The sequence below is a fragment of the Nerophis ophidion genome, linkage group LG11, assembly GCF_033978795.1.
Source record: "Nerophis ophidion isolate RoL-2023_Sa linkage group LG11, RoL_Noph_v1.0, whole genome shotgun sequence".
Classification (NCBI taxonomy): Eukaryota; Metazoa; Chordata; class Actinopteri; order Syngnathiformes; family Syngnathidae; genus Nerophis; species Nerophis ophidion.
Window position 1 is genome coordinate 20,354,476 of NC_084621.1, and position 18,728 is coordinate 20,373,203.

The window sequence follows — 18,728 nt, forward strand, 5'->3', positions numbered from 1 at the left end:
TTATTATATGTGTGAATGTCCAAACATTCATACATATAATATCCTACACCGGAAAGTCATCTATTATTATTATTATTATATGTGTGAATGTCCAAATATTCACACAAATAATATTCTACACCAGAAAGTCATCTATTATTATTATTATTATTATTATTATATGTGTGAATGTCCAAATATTTACACATATAAGATTCTACACCAGAAAGTAATTTGTTTATTATTATTATTATTATTATTATTATTATTATATGTATGAATGTCCAGACTATCACAAATATAAAATTCTACACCAGAAAGTCATCTATTTATTATTATTATAATTATTATATGTGTGAATGTCCAAAACATCCACACACATAAGGTTCTACACCAGAAAGTCATTTATATATTTATATGGTTATTATGTGTGAATGTCTGGACATTCACACATGAGATTCTACACCTGGAAGTTATATAATTATTATGATTATTATATATTTGAATGTCCAAACATTCACACATATAAGATTCGACACCAGAAATTAACCTACTCGTTATTATATGAGTGAATGTCCAAACATTCACACATATAAGATTCTACACCAAAACATCTTCTATTTATTATTATCATTATTAATTCACACATATAATAATGATAATAATAATATAAGTAGATGACTTTCTGGTGTACAATCTGTGAATGTCTGGACATTCACACATAAGGTTGTACACCAGAAATTAATCTATTTATGATTATTATTATTATGTGTGAATGCCCAGACAGTCACAAATATAATGTACGACACCAGAAAGTCATCTATTTATTATTATTATGTGCGAATGTCAAAACATTCACACATATAACATTTAAAAAACAGAAAGTCATCTATTTATTATTATGTGTGACGGTCCAAACATTCACACATACAATATTTGATACCAGAAAGTCATCTATTTATTATTATTATTATTATTGTGTGAATGTCCACACATTCACACATATAAGATTCTACACCAGAAAGTCATCCATCTATTATTATTATGAGAATTATATGTGTGAATGTCCAAACATTCACACATAGAAGACTGTACGCCAGATAGTAATCTATTTATTATTATTGTGTGTGAATGTCCAAACATTCACACATAGAAGATTCTAAACCAGAAGGTCATCTATATATTATTATTGTGTGTGAAGCTCCAAACATTCACACATATAGGATTCTAAACCAGAAAGTCATATATATATTATTATTATTATGATTATTGTATGTGCGAATGTCCAAACATTTACACATATAAGGTTCTACACAAGACAGTCATTAATTTATTATCATTATTATGATTATTATATGTGTGAATGTCCAGACATTCACACATAAGGTTCTACACCAGAAATTAATCTATTAATTGATAATATCGTTATTATTGTTACGGTATTATGTGTGGATGTCCAAACATTCACACATATAAGATACTACACCAGCAACTCATCTATTTATTATTATTATTATTATATGTTTGAATGTCCAAACATTCACACATATACCATTCTACACCAGAGTCATCTATTCATTATTATTATTATTATTATGTGTGAATGTCCAAACATTCACACATATAATATTCTACATCAGTCATCTATTCATTATTATTATCATTATTATTATCATTATTATTATTATTATTATTATGTGGGAATGTCCAAACATTCACACATAGAAGATTGTACGCCAGAAAGTAATCTATTTATTATTATTGTGTGTGAATGTCCAAACATTGACACATATAAGATTCTAAACCAGAAGGTCATCTATATATTATTATTATGTGTGAAGGTCCAAACATTCAGACATATAAGATTCTACACCAGAACGTCATATATATATTATTATTATTATGATTATTGTGTGTGAATGTCCAAACATTTACACATATAAGGTTCTACACCAGACAGTCATTTATTCATTATCATTATTATGATTATTATATGTGTGAATGCCCAGACATTCACACATAAGGTTCTACACCAGAAATTAATCTATTAATTATTACTATTGTTATTATTATTACGGTATTATGTGTGGATGTCCAGACATTCACACATATAAGATACTACACCAGCAACTCATCTATTTATTATTATTATTATATGTGTGAATGTCCAAATATTCACACATATACCATTCTACACCAGAGTCATCTATTTATTATTATTATCATTATTATTATTATTATGTGTGAATGTCCAAACATTCACACATATAATATTATACATCAGTCATCTATTCATTATTATTATCATTATTATCATTATGTGAATGTCCAAACATTCACACATATAGGATTCTACACCAGAAAGTCATCTATTAATCATTATTATTATGATGATTATTACGGTATATGTGTGAATGTGTGGACATTACCAAATATCGGCCTCCTTGACTACTACTAAAAAACCTATATGTGAATCTCTACACACAAGACCAACAGCAGACAACAAGTATTAATAATACTTTACAAGTAAAGAACAACCTCAGGGCTGAATCGCTTTCCGAATGTTTCTTCTTTTCCATCAGCTCCCGGAAGGAGTGCACCATCTAAAAGAGAGGATGAATGAAGAGCGAGAAAACACAAGACATGGTAGTGACGGCGGACCGTGTGAGACCTTGTTGTGTGTGTGCCTCAGCGTACTCAGCTCCCGGCTCAGGGCCGACTTCTGCTCCTCCAAGGCCACCACTGTGACACAACAACACAACATTATCGCTACGCAACATGCAAATGATAGACTTCATGGAAGCCTTCAGCTAAAAAAATAGGGCTAAATGATTAATACCGTATCTTCCGGACTATAAGGCGCACTTTCCCTCAAAGCTTCACAATACACCATAAAACCCGCTGCGCCTAATGTCATTTGTATTAATTTGTTTCTTTAAAAAAATTACGGGGGTTGTATCAAAAACGAGCCGATTTTTACAAACAAAATTGCAAATTACTTGCTTGGATAGTTGAGATCAACCCTTATCTTTTTGAAGCTGAATATACAGAGGATAACCTGCTGCTTCTAGAAGCCAGCACGAAGGAAGAGTGAGACTTTGGAGCATACGGACGCCGAGAGAGTGAGGTGAAAGTCACTTGAAGCTGCAAAATGTGGAATTTGAAGCCAAGCTATTTCCACATAAATGGAGTGCTTGCCCAAAAATGTCAGAAAAAACCCGTCCCCGGCCAGCTGGACCAAACAGACAACTGTCCATCGGCTGAGTCACATTTCAATATCGATTGTGATACACGCAGCACGTCATGTGTGTTGTTACAACTACAGTTCATACACTGTCTGGCTAGATGTGTACAAACAAAACATTAAAATGATACTTTACAGATACTGTAATATGATTTTTCATGTTTTTCAGTCAGTACGGATTGGTGCCCTATCACATTGTGTAGTGCGTTACAAATTATAACCGTGTTTCGTGTTGACGTAGAAGCTAGCTTATCTCTTTCCGTAGTTAGCTTTTACGGCTAATACCGTAGCATGCCTGTGTGTTACTACTGAAGAACAAAAGAGTTCCTCAGTGTTCTTTCTTACAATAACAATGTTGCTACAGCTTGGTTATTTTTCAGGTTACAGAAGGTAAATGAAGTATTGTTGATGGTTTTTGAATGCAACTGATTTAAAGGTAAAATTGATGGCTAGTCACCTGGAACGAGACGATTTTTACAAGTTGGACTGTAAAAAAAAAACAGAACCTTTTGTCTTCTTGTCTCTCATAATGATTGTGAAGGAAAGGCAACTAGTGTTGTCCCGCTACAAATATTTTGGTACAGGTACCAAAATGTATTTTGGTACTTTTCGGTACTTTTGTAAATAAGGTAGACCACAAAAAATTTCATTATTGGCTTTATTTTAACAAAAAGTGTTAGGGTACATGAAACATATGTTTATTATTGCAAGTTAGAACATACAAGACATCTTGTCTTTTAGTAGTAAGTAAACAAACAAAGTCTCCTAATTAGTCTGCTGACGTATGCAGTAACGTATTGTGTCATTTATACACCTATTATTTTGTACACATTATAAAAGACAAACTGTAAAAAATTATTATTAATCCACTTGTTCATTTACTGTTAATATCTGCTTACTTTCTCTTTCAGCATGTTCTGTCTACACTTCTGTTAAAATGTAATAATTACTTATTATTACATTAGGTATGGATGATATCACACATTTGGGTATCAGTCCGATACCGAGTAGTTCCAGGATCATACATTGGTCATTTTCAAAATCCTCATGTGTCCAGGGACGTATTTCCTGAGTTTATAAACATAATATACATTTTTTTTAAACGAAATAAGATTTTGTGATGCTAAAAAATATCAATGTAAACATAATATTATCGACTAGATACGCTATTGTACTTGGTATCATTACAGTGGATGTTAGGTGTAGATCCACCAAAGGCGTTTGTTTATATTGTAGCATCCCGGGAGAGTTGGTGCTGCAGGGAATTCTGGGAATTTGTTCTGTAGTGTTTATGTTGTGTTGCAGTGCAGATCCATCCATCCATTTTCTACCGCTTGTCTCTTTTTTTGGGGAAGGCGGGGGGGTGCTGGAGCCTATCCCATCTGCATTCGGGCGGAAGGCGGCGTACACCCTGGACAAGTCGCCACCTCATCAGAGAGCCAACACAGATAGACAGACAACATTCACACTCACATTCACACACTAGGGTCCATTGAGTGTTGCCAATCAACCTATCCCCAGGTGCATGTCTTTGGAAGTGGGAGGAAGCTGGAGTACCCGGAGGGAACTCACGCAGTCACGGGGAGAACATGCAAACTCCACACAGAAAGATCCCGAGCGCAGGATCGAACCCAGTACCTTTGTATTGTAATATTATGTCAAAATGTGTTTGTCAGTGTTGTTTAGTGTGGTTTCACTATATGGCACATGTTTATGGCAGTGTTGGAATTGTTCACACATGTATGGCTGTTGAGTAAGTATGCCCTTCATTCATACATGTGTAGTGTTCAAAGCAATGATGGTCGTCTTAATGGTTAATGGTCGGACTAGTGCAATCTTGGCTCGACTTTGGCAACTTTAGACCAGTTTTAACACATCCAGTGTAATGAGTCCGGGGTGCTGCGGTGTGTAGCGAGGCACGTATTACTATCGCTCCCTACAGCGATGATACTTGAAATTAATGTACTGTAGTGTACTGTAATGTAGGGGGTAGTGGGGGGTGTATATTGTAGCGTCCCGGAAGAGTTAGTGCTGCCAGGGATTCTGGGTGTTTGTTCTGTTGTGTTTATGTTTTGTTACGGTGCGGATGTTCTCCCGAAATGTGTTTGTTATTCTTGTTTGGTGTGGCTTCACAAGTGTGGCGCATATTTGTAACAGTGTTAAAAGTTGTGTATTTGGCCACCCTCAGTGTGACCTGTATGGCTGTTGACAAATTATGCCTTCATTCACTGGTTTAATTGTAACTTAGATATTGGGTTTCACTATGTAAAAGCGCTTTGAGTCACTTGAGGAAAAAAGCGCTATATAAATATAATTCGCTTCACTTCAAAAAAACGGGAAAACGGGAGGGTTGGCAGACCCAACTGCTCTGTACTTCTCCCTACATCCGTGTACCACTCTGTACAGCAGCGTTTTAAAAAGTCATAAATTGTATTTTCTGAAACCGATACCGATAATTTCCGATATCACATGTTAAAGCATTTATCGGACGATAATATTGCCAGTTCGATATTATCAGATATCTCTAGGCAAAAGGCTTGTAAAACTCCACTGTGTGCGATGGGATGCGACATTGAGGTGTCGGTTTCTTTGATCTATCGTCAGCCACAGGAAGACCTTGTCCTGACCCGAGATCTACAAAGCGGAGAGGGAGGGGACCCAGGCACCTTTTCTTTGAACTGTTTATGACCGAGTGCAATAGCAATTTATGACCCCCTCCTCTTAGGAACAGCTTTGTAATGTAATGTAATCAGAAAATGCCCAAATAAAAGAGGATAAAACGTGCTCTCCTCATGAACTAAATTAAATCCTGTCTCTGTTTGATTCCTTTGCTTCTTGTCTCGTCTAATAGATGTCATCGGTGTTTGAACCTGACAGTAGTAGAGAATGATTCATTAGTATCGCGGTACTATCCCAATACCGGTATACCGTACTCTATAGGCAACATTCCAAAAAAGTGCAGTTCCCACCTACTCAGTGGCAGAGTGGTTAGAGCAGGGGTCACCCACCTTTTTGAAACCAAGAGCTAATTCTTGGCTACTGATTAATGCGAAGGGCTACCAGTTTGATACACACTTAAATAAATTGCCAGAAATAGCCAATTTGCTCAATTTACCTTTAACTCTATGTTTTTTATTGATAATTAATTATATTTATCTTTGTGGAAACACTGATCATCTTAATGATTTCTCACAATAAATATATATTTTTGATGACATGTTTTAAATAGGTTAAAATCCAATCTGCAATTTGTTAGAATATATGACAAATTGGACCAAGCTATATTTCTAACAAAGACAAATCATTATTTCTTCTAGACTTTCCAGAACAACATTTTTAAAATAAATTCAAAAGACTTTGAAACAAGATTTAAATTTGATTCTACAGATTTTCTAGATTTGCCAGAATATTTTAATTTTAATTTTAATTATAATAAGTTTGAAGTAATATTTCACAAATATTCTTCGTCGAAAAAAAAGAAGCTAAAATGAAGAATTAAATCATAATGTATTTATTATTCTTTACAATTAAAAAAAAAATACTTGAACATTGATTTAAATTGTCAGGAAAGAAAAGGAAGGAATTTAAAAGTTAAAAAGGTTTAAAAATCCTAAAATAATTTTTAAGGCTGTATTTTTTCTCTAAAATTGTCTTTCTGAAAGTTACAAGAAGCAAAGTTAAAAAATAAATGAATTTATTTAAACAAGTGAAGACCAAGTCTTTAAAATCTTTTCTTGGATTTTCAAGTTCTATTTAAGTTTTGTCTCTCTTAGAATGAAAAATGCGGAGCAAAGCGAGACCAGCTTGCTAGTAAATAAATAAAATAAAAAAAATAGAGGCAGCTCACTGGTAAGTGCTGATATTTGAGCTATTTTTAGAAGAGGCCAGCGGGCGACTCATCTGGTCCTCACGGGCAACCTGGTGCCCGCGGGCACCGCGTTGGTGACCCCTGGGTTGGAGTGTCTGCCCTGAGATCAGTAGGTTGTGAGTTCGAATCCCGGCCAAGTCATACCAAAGACAATAAAAATAGGAGCCATTAACTCCCTGCTTGGCACTCAGCATCAAGGGTTGGAATTGGGGGTTAAATCACCAAAAATGATTCCCGGGCTTGGCCGCCGCTGCTGCTCACTGCTCCCCTCACCCCCATGGGGTGATCAAGCGTGATGGGTCGAATGCAGAGAATAATTTCGCCACACCTACTGTGTGTGTGACAACCATTGGCACTTTACTTTTAAAAAGTAGTGCTGAGGTAAAACTGAGGTTATCAGCGAAATACTCACATTGATCTGCTTGCTCCCTGGCTTTCTTCTCAAAGTGTCTCTCCCGGCGTTCTCGCTCCTTCTCTCTCCCTCTTATGGCTCTCCTTTCCTGCTCTATTTGGTCGTCCAGCTCCAAACACCTCTGGGTGCGGAACCGAAGGTGATATTCACACTCGGGCATTTTCAGGCAGGATCGGAAAGCGAGCCTCACCTCCTGACTCTCTTTCCTCACGGCCTTCTCCAGATGGTAACGCTCCAGCAGCCGCTCTCTTTCAGCTCGTTCCTGCTCCGCCTCCTCTTCCCGCTCCCTCAGCTGAGCCTTGCAGCCTGCCAGCCCCTCCAGGACCCACACAAATATTGGCACCAGGGACTCCACCACACCTTCGCCATGCGTCTCGATGACGGTCTGCCATGGAATAAAGTCCTCAGTATAGATGTCAAAGTTGTGTTCATTGAGGGCCACTTGGCAGTTATTCATTATATAAATTGTAGACTGTCCGTTTTCCAGTAAAAACTTGACTTTTACAAAATTTCACTGTAAAATATAGTGTTTTACAACATTTTACGGTAAATAGAAAAACAGTACCGCTGTTTTTTGGTTTGTTTGTTTTTTTACGAAAAAATCTAGCATTGTCATGAAGAGGGGTTTTTCGCAGCTTGCTGCTGGGGTTTGTTCTCCCGGGATGCAAATAGCCTACTCTGGACCAGGCGTGAAGGTAGGAACATTTTTATTAACAACTATCAAAATAGGAACAAAAAAAAAGGCGCACGAGGCAAAAAGACAAAACTATGGATAAGAAAGAAAACACACTAAACTGTGGCATGAATAAACAAAACTTACTTGGCATGAAAAACGAGCAGCATGAACTATGGCATGAAAACTAGCATCGTGAAAGGAGCAATGTCGCCAGATCGACTGACTGGCAAAACAGGCCTGAATAAAAGTCTCTTGATTGGAAACAGGTGAAAATCATAAGTCGCCATGGTAACTAAAACAAACAAGGGTGCACAAAAAGAGGAACTAATGACATCTAAAAACTAACAAAACATAACAAAAACATGATCCGGACTACGGATCATGACAGGTAGCTTAGTTGCCAGAATTTTGGTGTTAAATTTACATTGTGTCCGAATAATTGTATATAAGTTATTACACAATTTGATTGCTTGCAGTTCAGGTTTCCCTGGTTACTATCCACTGGTACTTACAAAGCTGTCTTTGATCTTATCGAGCAAAAGGCGGACAGCTTGTAAATCTCCACCGTGTGCAATGGAACGCGCCGTAGAGGTGTCAGTTTCTCGGATCTGGACAGCCACGGGAAGGGCCTTATCTACGAGCAGAGAGGGGCCAAACCAGACACCGCTCCAAGCACCTTTTAGTTTAACTGTTTATGACCCAGTGCAAATCATCCGCTCCATCAATTTTCTACCGCTTATTCCCTTTGGGGTTGCGGGGGACGCTGGTGCCTAGTTCAGCTACAATCGGCGGAAGGCGGGGTACACCCAGTGCAAATCAAATCAACTTTATTTATAAAGCACATTTAAAATTTACCACAGGGGTAGCCAAAGTGTTGTACAATAGGTTGGTTAAAAGATAACACAAGAAAAACGAGCATACACAACACAACACAAACAGGGCACGATAAAAAAATAAAAATAAAACATAGAAAAAGGTTCACAGCAGGTGCATTATGGGACACCATAGCAGGATGGAGATCACAGAGTGTTAAAGGCCATGGAATAAAAGTGTCTTTTTAAGAGCGATTTATAAACAGGAAGAGAGGAGGCCTGTCTAACACTCAAAGGTAAGTCGTTCCAGAGCTTGGGAACTTTTTCCTCAGAGCGTGGGGTGACACCGTACGAGGGTGCAGGTCCACGGGCTCTCCTCATGATCTAAATTGAATCCCGTCTCTGTTTGATTCCTTGCTTCTTGTCCTGTTTGATGGATAGTTTGGTGTTTAAATCTGACACATTTGTTTTTACAACATGATTTGTTTATAATGTATATTTTCTGCTGAATCTACTCTCTATGTTATGCTGCTAAAGTTTGTCTAACTCTAATTATATTGTTCATGGAAATACAGTACAAGTTAATTTTTTATTCTGGCCACTTCACTCCCAGTTTTTCTACCGTAAAAACAAATGTACCGTCTTTCCATTTACAGTAATACACCGTTAAAAATATCCGTAAATTTTACAGTCAAAAACTGGCAGCTCAGTCAAGAGAATTTTAACGCAAAAAACTGTAGTAGTTTTTTTCAATTTACAGTAATGTGCTGTAAAAAACAACGTAAAATGTATTGTCATTTTTATTAATTTGATGGGTAGTTTGCTGTAAAATTAAGTATTTGAACTTATCTTTATTTAGACCAAAACATGTTTGGAAAGTATAATTTTCTGTAATATTTTTTGCAATAATGGATCCTATTAAAGTTTAAAAGGGATGCAATTTCAAGCAGTACATACATTGTTTTCTTTTATTTAGTGAGAAAATATGAAGTACTTATGTGAAGTAGGTGGTAATTGTCATAATAATTGTAAACCAGTTATCACACAACTTTGTGTTCCCATGAGAAGACAAAAGCTGCCTGTGATCTTATCAAGCAAAAGGCCCACCGCTTGTAAAACTCCACTGTGTGCGATGGGATGCGACGTGGAGATGTCGGTTTCGTGGATCTATTGGACAGCCACAGGAAGACCTTGTCATGACCCGAGGTCTGCAAAGCAGAGAGCAAGGAAAACCTGACAACGCTCCTGGCACCTTTTCTTTGAACTGTTTATGACCAAGTGCGGCAGCTGTTTATGACCGCCCCTCCCCTTAGAAACAGCTGCAGCCATGTAATCAGAAAAGGCCCAAATAAAGGAGGTGGCGTGGAACGACACTATACGAGGGTGCAGGTCGACGCGCTCTCCTCATGAGCTAAATTGAATCCTGTTTCTGTCTGATTCCTTGCTTCTTGTCTCGTCTAATAGATGTTGTTTGAACCTGACAGTAATAACCACTGTTCCTGCACCAGCCTGTTTGCCTTCATGAGAAAAGTCCTCTTTATTTTTTATTAATTTAAGCATAAAAGTTACTCTCGTGGTCAATAATTCTCCCTAATATATTTTCATATCTGACAGGGCGCTTTAGTTCTTGTGAGAATTCTTCTCCAGGTTCTCCCCTCTGCTTAACTGTCAAAACTCCTACTTTTTTGCCGGGAACTCCAGTTTTTGTCCTTCTTTCCTGGCATCTCCTTCCTGCTTGGTTTGTTTTGGGTACCAATGCAATCGAGTCGCTCATCGAGCCCTCTAAGTTCGCAACACTTAGTAGTGCGGCAAGTTTTAATGTTCCGTGATATAATCAAACAATCAATTTGGCCCGCAAGATGGCACACGTCCAAAAAGCAATTTGGCCGGGTGGAGTGGTTTTATATCGTATACAAATAGCCAACTGTCTGATAGTTGCCATTTTGGTGTCATCTGGTGGCCGTCAAAGGTAACTCAAGTCAGTAACTATCAAATCTACATTCAAGTGAATGAGTGCAGAGCATTTACTTATATGATCTAATCCAAACAACCTTCCTTAGTCATTCAGCAGGGGGAAAAAAATTAACCGGCGCAAAGATTAATGGTCACACACAACACATTGAACTTAATGGATATTACAAACCACAAAAGCAGTGAAGTTGTCACGTTGTGTAAATGGTAAATAAAAACAAAATAAAATATTTTGCAAATCCTTTTCAACTTATATCCAATTGAATAGACTGCAAAGACAAGATATTTAACTCTCACACAGGATAATGTTATTTTTTGCAAATATTTGCTCATGTGGAATTGGATGCCTGCAACATGTTTTAAAAAAGCTGGCACAAGTGGCAAAAAGGACTGAGAAAGTTGAGGAATGCTCATCGATCACTTATTTAGAACATCCCACAGGTCATCAGGCTAATTGGGAACAGGTGGGTGCCATGATTGGGTATAAAAGCAGCTTCTGTGAAATGCTCAGTCGTTCACAAACAAGGACGGGGCGAGGGTCACCACTTTGTCAACAAATGCCTGAGCAAATTGTTAATGAACAACATTTATCAACCAGCTATTGCAAGGAATTTAGGGATTTCACCATCTACGCTCCATAATATCATCAAAAGGTTCAGAGAATCTGGAGAAATCACTGCACGTAAGCCATGATATTACACACCTTGGATCCCTCAGGCGGTACTGCACCAAAAAGCGACGAAAAGTGTTTAAAGGATATCACCACATGGGCTTAGGAACACTTCAGAAAACAACGGTCTGTAAATACAATTGGTCGCGACATCTGTAAGTGCAAGTTAAAACTCTACTATGCAAAGCCAAAGCTGTGTATCAACAACACCCAGAAACGCCGCCGGCTTCTCTGGGCCCCGAACTCATCAAAAACGGACTGATGCAAAGTGGAAAAGTGTTCTGTGGTCCGACAAGTCCACATTTCAAAATGTTTTTGGAAGCTTTGGACGGCGTGTCCTTCGGAAGAAAGCCAAAGCCATTTATCAACAACGACCAGAAACGCCGCTGGCTCACGAGGAAACCATACAATGTATTAAATCCATAAACTGCTATAAAATGGTATTAAATTGAGTAGATGAGTTATTGTGATGTAGAAAAATTTTATTTTTACCAATTTTCCAATTAAATTTTGCCATTGTGTAAAATGCAAATGTAGATGCTCCTCTTAGACACACCTAATAAAGTTGTATGATGTTTTTTGCTGAGAGATAAAAGACAACATTAGCGCTGCATAGAACATTATGTTTCTACTGGTACCACCTTTCCTAAAAACTAAATGTGCAAAAAAACAACTTAAAGGCTTGTCCAGCTGTCAACACTGACATATAATATGATACAGATTACATATGATATGATACAGATTACATGAGAAATCACCTGCAGTTCGGAATAGAGTTTCCCCGCCTCTTCGCTGACAATGTTGGGGTCCAGCTCCACCTCCCCACTCCCACACAGCACTCTCTCACTGTACTCCATCTCCTCTTAGCGTGGCCAGCATTCACCACCGACAGGAAGTGGTTCCGACAATTCCATGAAGTCCACCTCCGGCGTTCTTTCGCAGCGTCACGTTCCACTCGTACACGACAGGGACAACATCCTCTGGGACCAGGAGAAACAAAATGATTCAAGAGTGTGACGGCAACTTTGATAGGTTTTCTACACTTAAGTGACTAAAACCGATACAATTTATAAGGGCGTCCGGATCCGATACATATCGGTCCGATATCAGTACGGAAAAACAAGTATCAGATTATATCCACCTGCATCTAAAATCAACACACAAGTCGTCTTGCAGGGCAAAAGGTAAACCTGGCAACTGGAGCTGGGAGCTACACGACGGCTAAGCACACAATAGCACACAAGCTAGACAAAATGAATATTTAATTGAACAATGTTGTATAGTAAAACAGCATATTTTTCAATATAAACAATACAAGAATAGATTCTGAATCAAACTGTCACCCCAGGTATCGTAATTGAACGCCATTACTAGGTGCTCCAAGATTTAAAACCCTAAATGTTTGTACATTACTTATATACTTAGAGCAGGGGTGTCCAAACTTTTTCCACAGAAAAATTAAAGCGTGCGGGGGCCATTTTCATATTTTTCATTTTCAAACCATAACAAAATATATGGATTTTTAAAAATTATTTTACCTTTAGGGGTCCCGGGAACCATAAAGGGTCTCAGTTAATAAAATGTTAAAAATAAGTCAAATTTGTATTATTATTTTTTATTTAACGCTTAAAGTAAATCTCTATATCAACTTACAAAAAAAAAAGGTTTTAAGGCATTTATGTCAATAGCAAAATTGAAAAATGCAGTATTTAGTAATTAGAGCCCTAAAAGATCAATAATGCAGGACACCATTGTTTTAATTATTTATTATTTTTTTAGTAATTACAGTGAAAAGATTAATAAAATACCACTAAATATATTTGGGATCCAAGAGGTGCCCCACTCAGAAAGTGATACATTTTTATTAGTTTTTTTTTTTTACATTCAACACTTGAGTTACGAGATCAACTTCCGATATATCTGTCGATTTTACATTTTAACTATTATTTTGTTTGTTTTATGCTATTTTGTCAAAGAAAACTTTGTTTTTATATGGCAACTGCAAAGTATATGCGATATTTACTGCATAAAACATTTTAAAGTGAAATTTTTTAACTAATTGGAGCTTTGAAAATAATTCATTATAACAAGGATTTTTTTTTTGTCTTTTTTTTTTGTTTTGAGCAATGGCAAAAAAAATAAAAAATAAATAATTGATTGATTGAAACTTGTAATTAGTAGATTGCACAGTACAATACATATTCCATACAATTGACCAGTAAATGGTAACACCCAAATAAGTTTTTCAACATGTTTAAGTCGGAGTCCACGTTAATCAATTCATGGTAAAGATGTTTTTTACATGGTAAAATTAAGACAAAAGAAGAAAAAAAACAGCCTGCATGGCAGCTTTGTGTCAACATTGCAACTTTTTCTCGATAGATTTCACCTCATTCCAATATTTTTAATGTTCTTTTTTATTTTTTGCAATAGCATTTCCAGAATGTGTGGCGGGCCGGTAAACAATTAGCTTGGGGCCGCAAATGGTCCCCGGGCCGCACTTTTGACATCCCTGACTTACAGCGTGTATATAAAACAATGATGTAGATGTATAGATGTTTTCCACAGTACTTTATGGGCGGAATAGAGCCACTCCATTTTGGCTTCATTGTTAGCTGACTTTTGCTAGCGTTTATTTACGATTTAGAATGCATTAAAAAGAAAAACGTGTGTTGATGTTTTACATTAATATTGTAAATGGTAAAACATTATAAACAAGTACAGTTCCTTTTTAACAAAATGAATATAAATGTGCATAATCCATGTGTTATAGTTACTTATCTAGATCTTTAACATTTTGTTTTTGAGATTGCAAGAATAATATCCTAAGGTTTTGATATACAAAACCCAAAACCAGTGAAGTTGTCACGTTGTATAAATGGTAAATAAAAAGAGAATACAATTATTTGCAAATCCTGTTCAACTTATATTCAATTAAAAAGACTGCAAAGACAGGATATTTCACGTTCACAGTGGAAAAATGTGTTATTTCTTTGCAAATATTAGCTCATTTGGAATTTGATGCCTGCAACATGTTTCAAAAAATCTGGCACAAGTGGCAAAAAAGACTGATAAAGTTGAAGAAATGCTCATCAAACACTTATTTGGAACATCCCACAGGTGAACAGGCTAATTGGGAACAGGTGGGTGCCATGATTGGGTGTAAAAGCAGCTTCCGTGAAATGCTCGGTCGTTCAAAAACAAGGACGGGGTGAGAGTCACCACTTTGTCGACAAATGCCTGAGCAATTTGTTTAAGAACAAAATATCTCAACCAGCTATTGCAAGGAATTTAGGGATTTCACCATCTACGCGCCGTAATATCATCAAAATATTCAGAGAATGTGGAGAAATCACGGCACATAAGCCATGATATTACGCACCTTGGATCCCTCAGGCGGTGCCGCTTCAAAAAGCCACATTGTGTGTAAAGGACATCACCACATGGGCTCAGGAACACTCCGGAAAACCACTTTCAGTAACTACAGTTGGTCGCTATGACTGTAAGTGCAAGTCAAAACTCTACTATCCAAAGCCAAAGACATTTATCAACAACACCCAGAAATGCCACCAGTTTCGCTGGGCCCAAACTAATCTAAGATGGACTGATGCAAAGTGGAAAAGTGTTCTGTGGTCCGACGAATCCACATTTCAAGTTGTTTTTGGAAACTTTGGACGTCCTGTCCTCCGGACCGAAGAGGAAAAGAACAATCCGGAATGTTCTAGGCGCAAAGTGTAAAAGCCAGCATCTGTGATGGTATGGGGGTGTATTAGTGTCCAAGGCATGGGTAACTTACACAACTGTGAAGGCACCATTAATGCTGAAAGGTACATACAGGTTTTGGAGCAACATATGTTGCCATACAAGCAATGTTATCATGGACGCCCCTGCTTATTTCAGCAAGACGATGCCAAGCAATGTGTTACAACAGCGTGGCTTCATAGTAAAAGAGTGCGGGTACTAGACTGGCTTGCCTGTAGTCCAGACATTGAAAATGTGTGGCGCAATATGAAGCCTAAAATATAAAAAGGAAGAAGCTGTATATCGAGCAAGAATGGGAAAGAATTCCACTTTAAAAATGTGTCTCTTCAGTTCCCAAACCTTTACTGAGCGTTGTTAAAAGGAAAGGCCATGTAACCCACTGGTATAAATGCCCCCGTGACATCTTTTTTGCAATATGTTGCTGCCATTCAATTCTATTGTCTTTTTATTCAAAATTTACACAACTTCACTGCTTTTTGGGTTTTGTATATTGTTCAAACAATCCATAATGATAAGGGATCTATAATATTACCATTAAATGTGATGAATTAACAAGCAGGTATTTAGTTTTATTCATATTTCCATCCATCCATTTTCTACCGCTTGTCCCTTTTACAAACCCCATTTCCATAAGAGTTGGGAAATTGTGTTAAATGTAAATATAAACAGAATACAATGATTTGCAAATCCTTTTCAACCCATATTCAGTTGAATATGCTACAAAGACAACATATTTGATGTTCAAACAGATAAACATTTTTTTTTTGCAAAAAATCATTAACTTTAGAATTTGATGCCAGCAACACGTGACAAAGAAGTTGGGAAAGGTGGCAATAAACACTGATAAAGTTGAGGAATGCTCATCAAACACTTATACGGAACATGCCACAGGTGTGCAGGCTAATTGGGAACAGGTGGGTGCCATGATTGGGTATAAAAACAGCTTCCATGTGATGCTAAGTAATTCACAAACATGGATGGGGTGAGGGTCACCAATTTGTAAGCAAATTGTCGAACAGCTTTAGAACAACGTTTCACAACGAGTTATTGCAAGGAATTTAGGTATTTTATCATCTACGGTCCGTAAAATCATCAAAAAGTTCAGAGAATCTGGAGAAATCACTCCATGTAAGCGATGATATTACGGACTTTTGATCCCTCAGGCGGTACTGCATCAAAAACCGACATCAGTGTGTAAAGGACATCACCACATGGGCTCAGGAACACTTCATAACACCACTGTCAGTAACTACAGTTCGTCGCTACATCTGTAAGTGCAAGTTAAGACACTACTATGCAAAGCCAAAACCATTTATCGACAATATCCTGAAACGCCGCCGGCTTGGCTGGGGCCGAGCTCACCTAAGATGGACTGATGCAAAGTGTAAAGGTGTTCTGTGGTCTGACGAGTCCACATTTCAAATTATATTTGGAAACAGAGGACGTGGTGTCCTCCAGAACAAAGAGGAAAATAACCATTCGGATTGTTATAGGCACAAAGTTCAAAAGCCAGCATCTGTGATGATATGGGGGTGTATTAGTGCCCAAGGCATGGGTAACTTACACATCTGTGAAGGCACCATTAATGCTGAAAGGTCCATACAAGTTTTAGAGCAACATATGTTGTCATCCAAGCAACTTTATCATGGACGCCCCTGCTTATTTCAGCAAGACAAGTGTTAGAACAGCGTGGCTTCATTAAAAAAAAAAGAATGCGGGTACTTTCCTGGCCCGCCTGCAGTCCGGACCTGTCTCCCATGGTAAATGTGTGGCGCATTATGAAGCGTAAAATACGACAGCGGCGACTGTTGAACGACTGAAGCTCTACATAAAACAAGAATGGGAAATAATTCCACTTTCAAAGCTTCAACAATTGGTTTCCTCAGTTCCCAAACGTTTATTGAGTGTTGTTAAAATTAAATGTGATGTAACACAGTGGTGAACATGCCCTTTCCCAACTATTTTGGCATGTGTGCAGCCATGAAATTCTAAGTTATTTATTATTTGCAAAAAAAAAATAAAGATTATGAGTTTGAACATCAAATATCTAGTCTTTGTAGTGCATTCAACTGAATATGGGTTGAAAAGGATTTGCAAATCATTGTATTCTGTTTATATTTACATCCAACACAGTTTCCCAACTCTTACGGAAACGGGGTTTGTAGTTCTATTGACATATTTTGAGCTCTGTCGGCAAGTTTGTGCCAACGGGCTTCAGCTGTAAGGTTCACAATGCGGTAAGAAGCGTGTCTCAGTCACTCAAACACATTTTTAAAAGAGAAATATTTGGGAATATTACTTTAGACGTCAACATTTAGTCGGCGAGTTAGCTAACTTAAGCTAGAGGTATAAATAAACAGTGACTGACAGCAGACACCTGAGAGGAGGTCAAGCCGCGTCGCACTTTCGACAAAACGAAACAAAAAAAACTCACCTGAAATGTTTGATTCTGGTTGGTAGATTTAAATCCACTACATTAAAAAAATAGCCAACTTTTTCTTGCGTTCGTGGAGGTGTTTTGGACGTGTTTTGTGTGTGTGTGTGTGTGTGTGTGTGTGTGTGTGGTGGGGGGGGGTACTTGTCAATTACAGTTTAGAGAAAGGGGCGGGGTTTTAACGTGAACGCGTGTCACGTCTGCCTCTTTGGCCAATTGCGTTACAGGACTTGTTCACTGTGACCAATAGAAAGCGTGACGAGGCGGGGCTTACAAAAAAAAAGTTCCTGAAGTGTACGTTGACACGTGACCACGCGGTGTCTGTCATGTGACTTGGTTTAGCTCCTGATACCTGTGGAAATACTTCACGTAGCGAACAACTAATCCGGCTACTTTGTCCGACTCGATGTACTTTGAGTCGATGTGGGCTTTTATTCCAACAAAAAGATATAATTAATTCCCCCACGCAGGCGTTTTTTGAAAGCCATTTGCTGTCGTTGAGCGACACTCACCTCATGCAGGAGAGAAAGCGAACCACGTGGTTTGTTCCAGCCAATCAGCGAAGAGAGATGGGATTCACGGCTCTTTGAGAAGAGCCGGTTCTATCAAAAGACTGGCTCGTTATTAAAAAAAAATATACATGTATATATATTTAACAAGGAAACAATCAGCTATACAATTACATGTAGATCAGTTTAATTTAATTTACACAAATATTACTCAATTGGTGGAAATTATTTCGAAATACTGGCTATAATTGTATATTTTGTTGTTGTGTATTTTGTTGTTGTGTTTTCATTGTAAACATGTCCATGCTTTGGCAGTGACGTCACTAGTTGGAGTTTTCCCTCACTGAAAAAAATGTGCAGCTTTTCACAATAAAGAAAAACCAGGCACAAT

General features: G+C 37.5%; 1 protein-coding gene across 1 annotated transcript in view; it reads right to left on the reverse strand.

Annotated features, from left to right (window-relative positions):
• Positions 1 to 17,984, reverse strand: part of si:dkey-17m8.1 (C-Jun-amino-terminal kinase-interacting protein 4) — a 62,319-nt gene extending 44,335 nt beyond the window's left edge. The window contains exons 1-6 of the mRNA XM_061915316.1: positions 17,829 to 17,984; positions 12,391 to 12,612; positions 7,694 to 7,888; positions 7,504 to 7,624; positions 2,651 to 2,721; positions 2,518 to 2,582 (exon numbers count right to left, since the gene is read on the reverse strand). Of these exons, the coding sequence (XP_061771300.1) occupies positions 2,518 to 2,582; positions 2,651 to 2,721; positions 7,504 to 7,624; positions 7,694 to 7,888; positions 12,391 to 12,489 (551 nt within the window). The 5' untranslated portion in view covers positions 12,490 to 12,612; positions 17,829 to 17,984. The remainder of the gene's footprint in view (positions 1 to 2,517; positions 2,583 to 2,650; positions 2,722 to 7,503; positions 7,625 to 7,693; positions 7,889 to 12,390; positions 12,613 to 17,828) is intronic.
• Between the last annotated feature and the right edge of the window lie 744 nt (positions 17,985 to 18,728).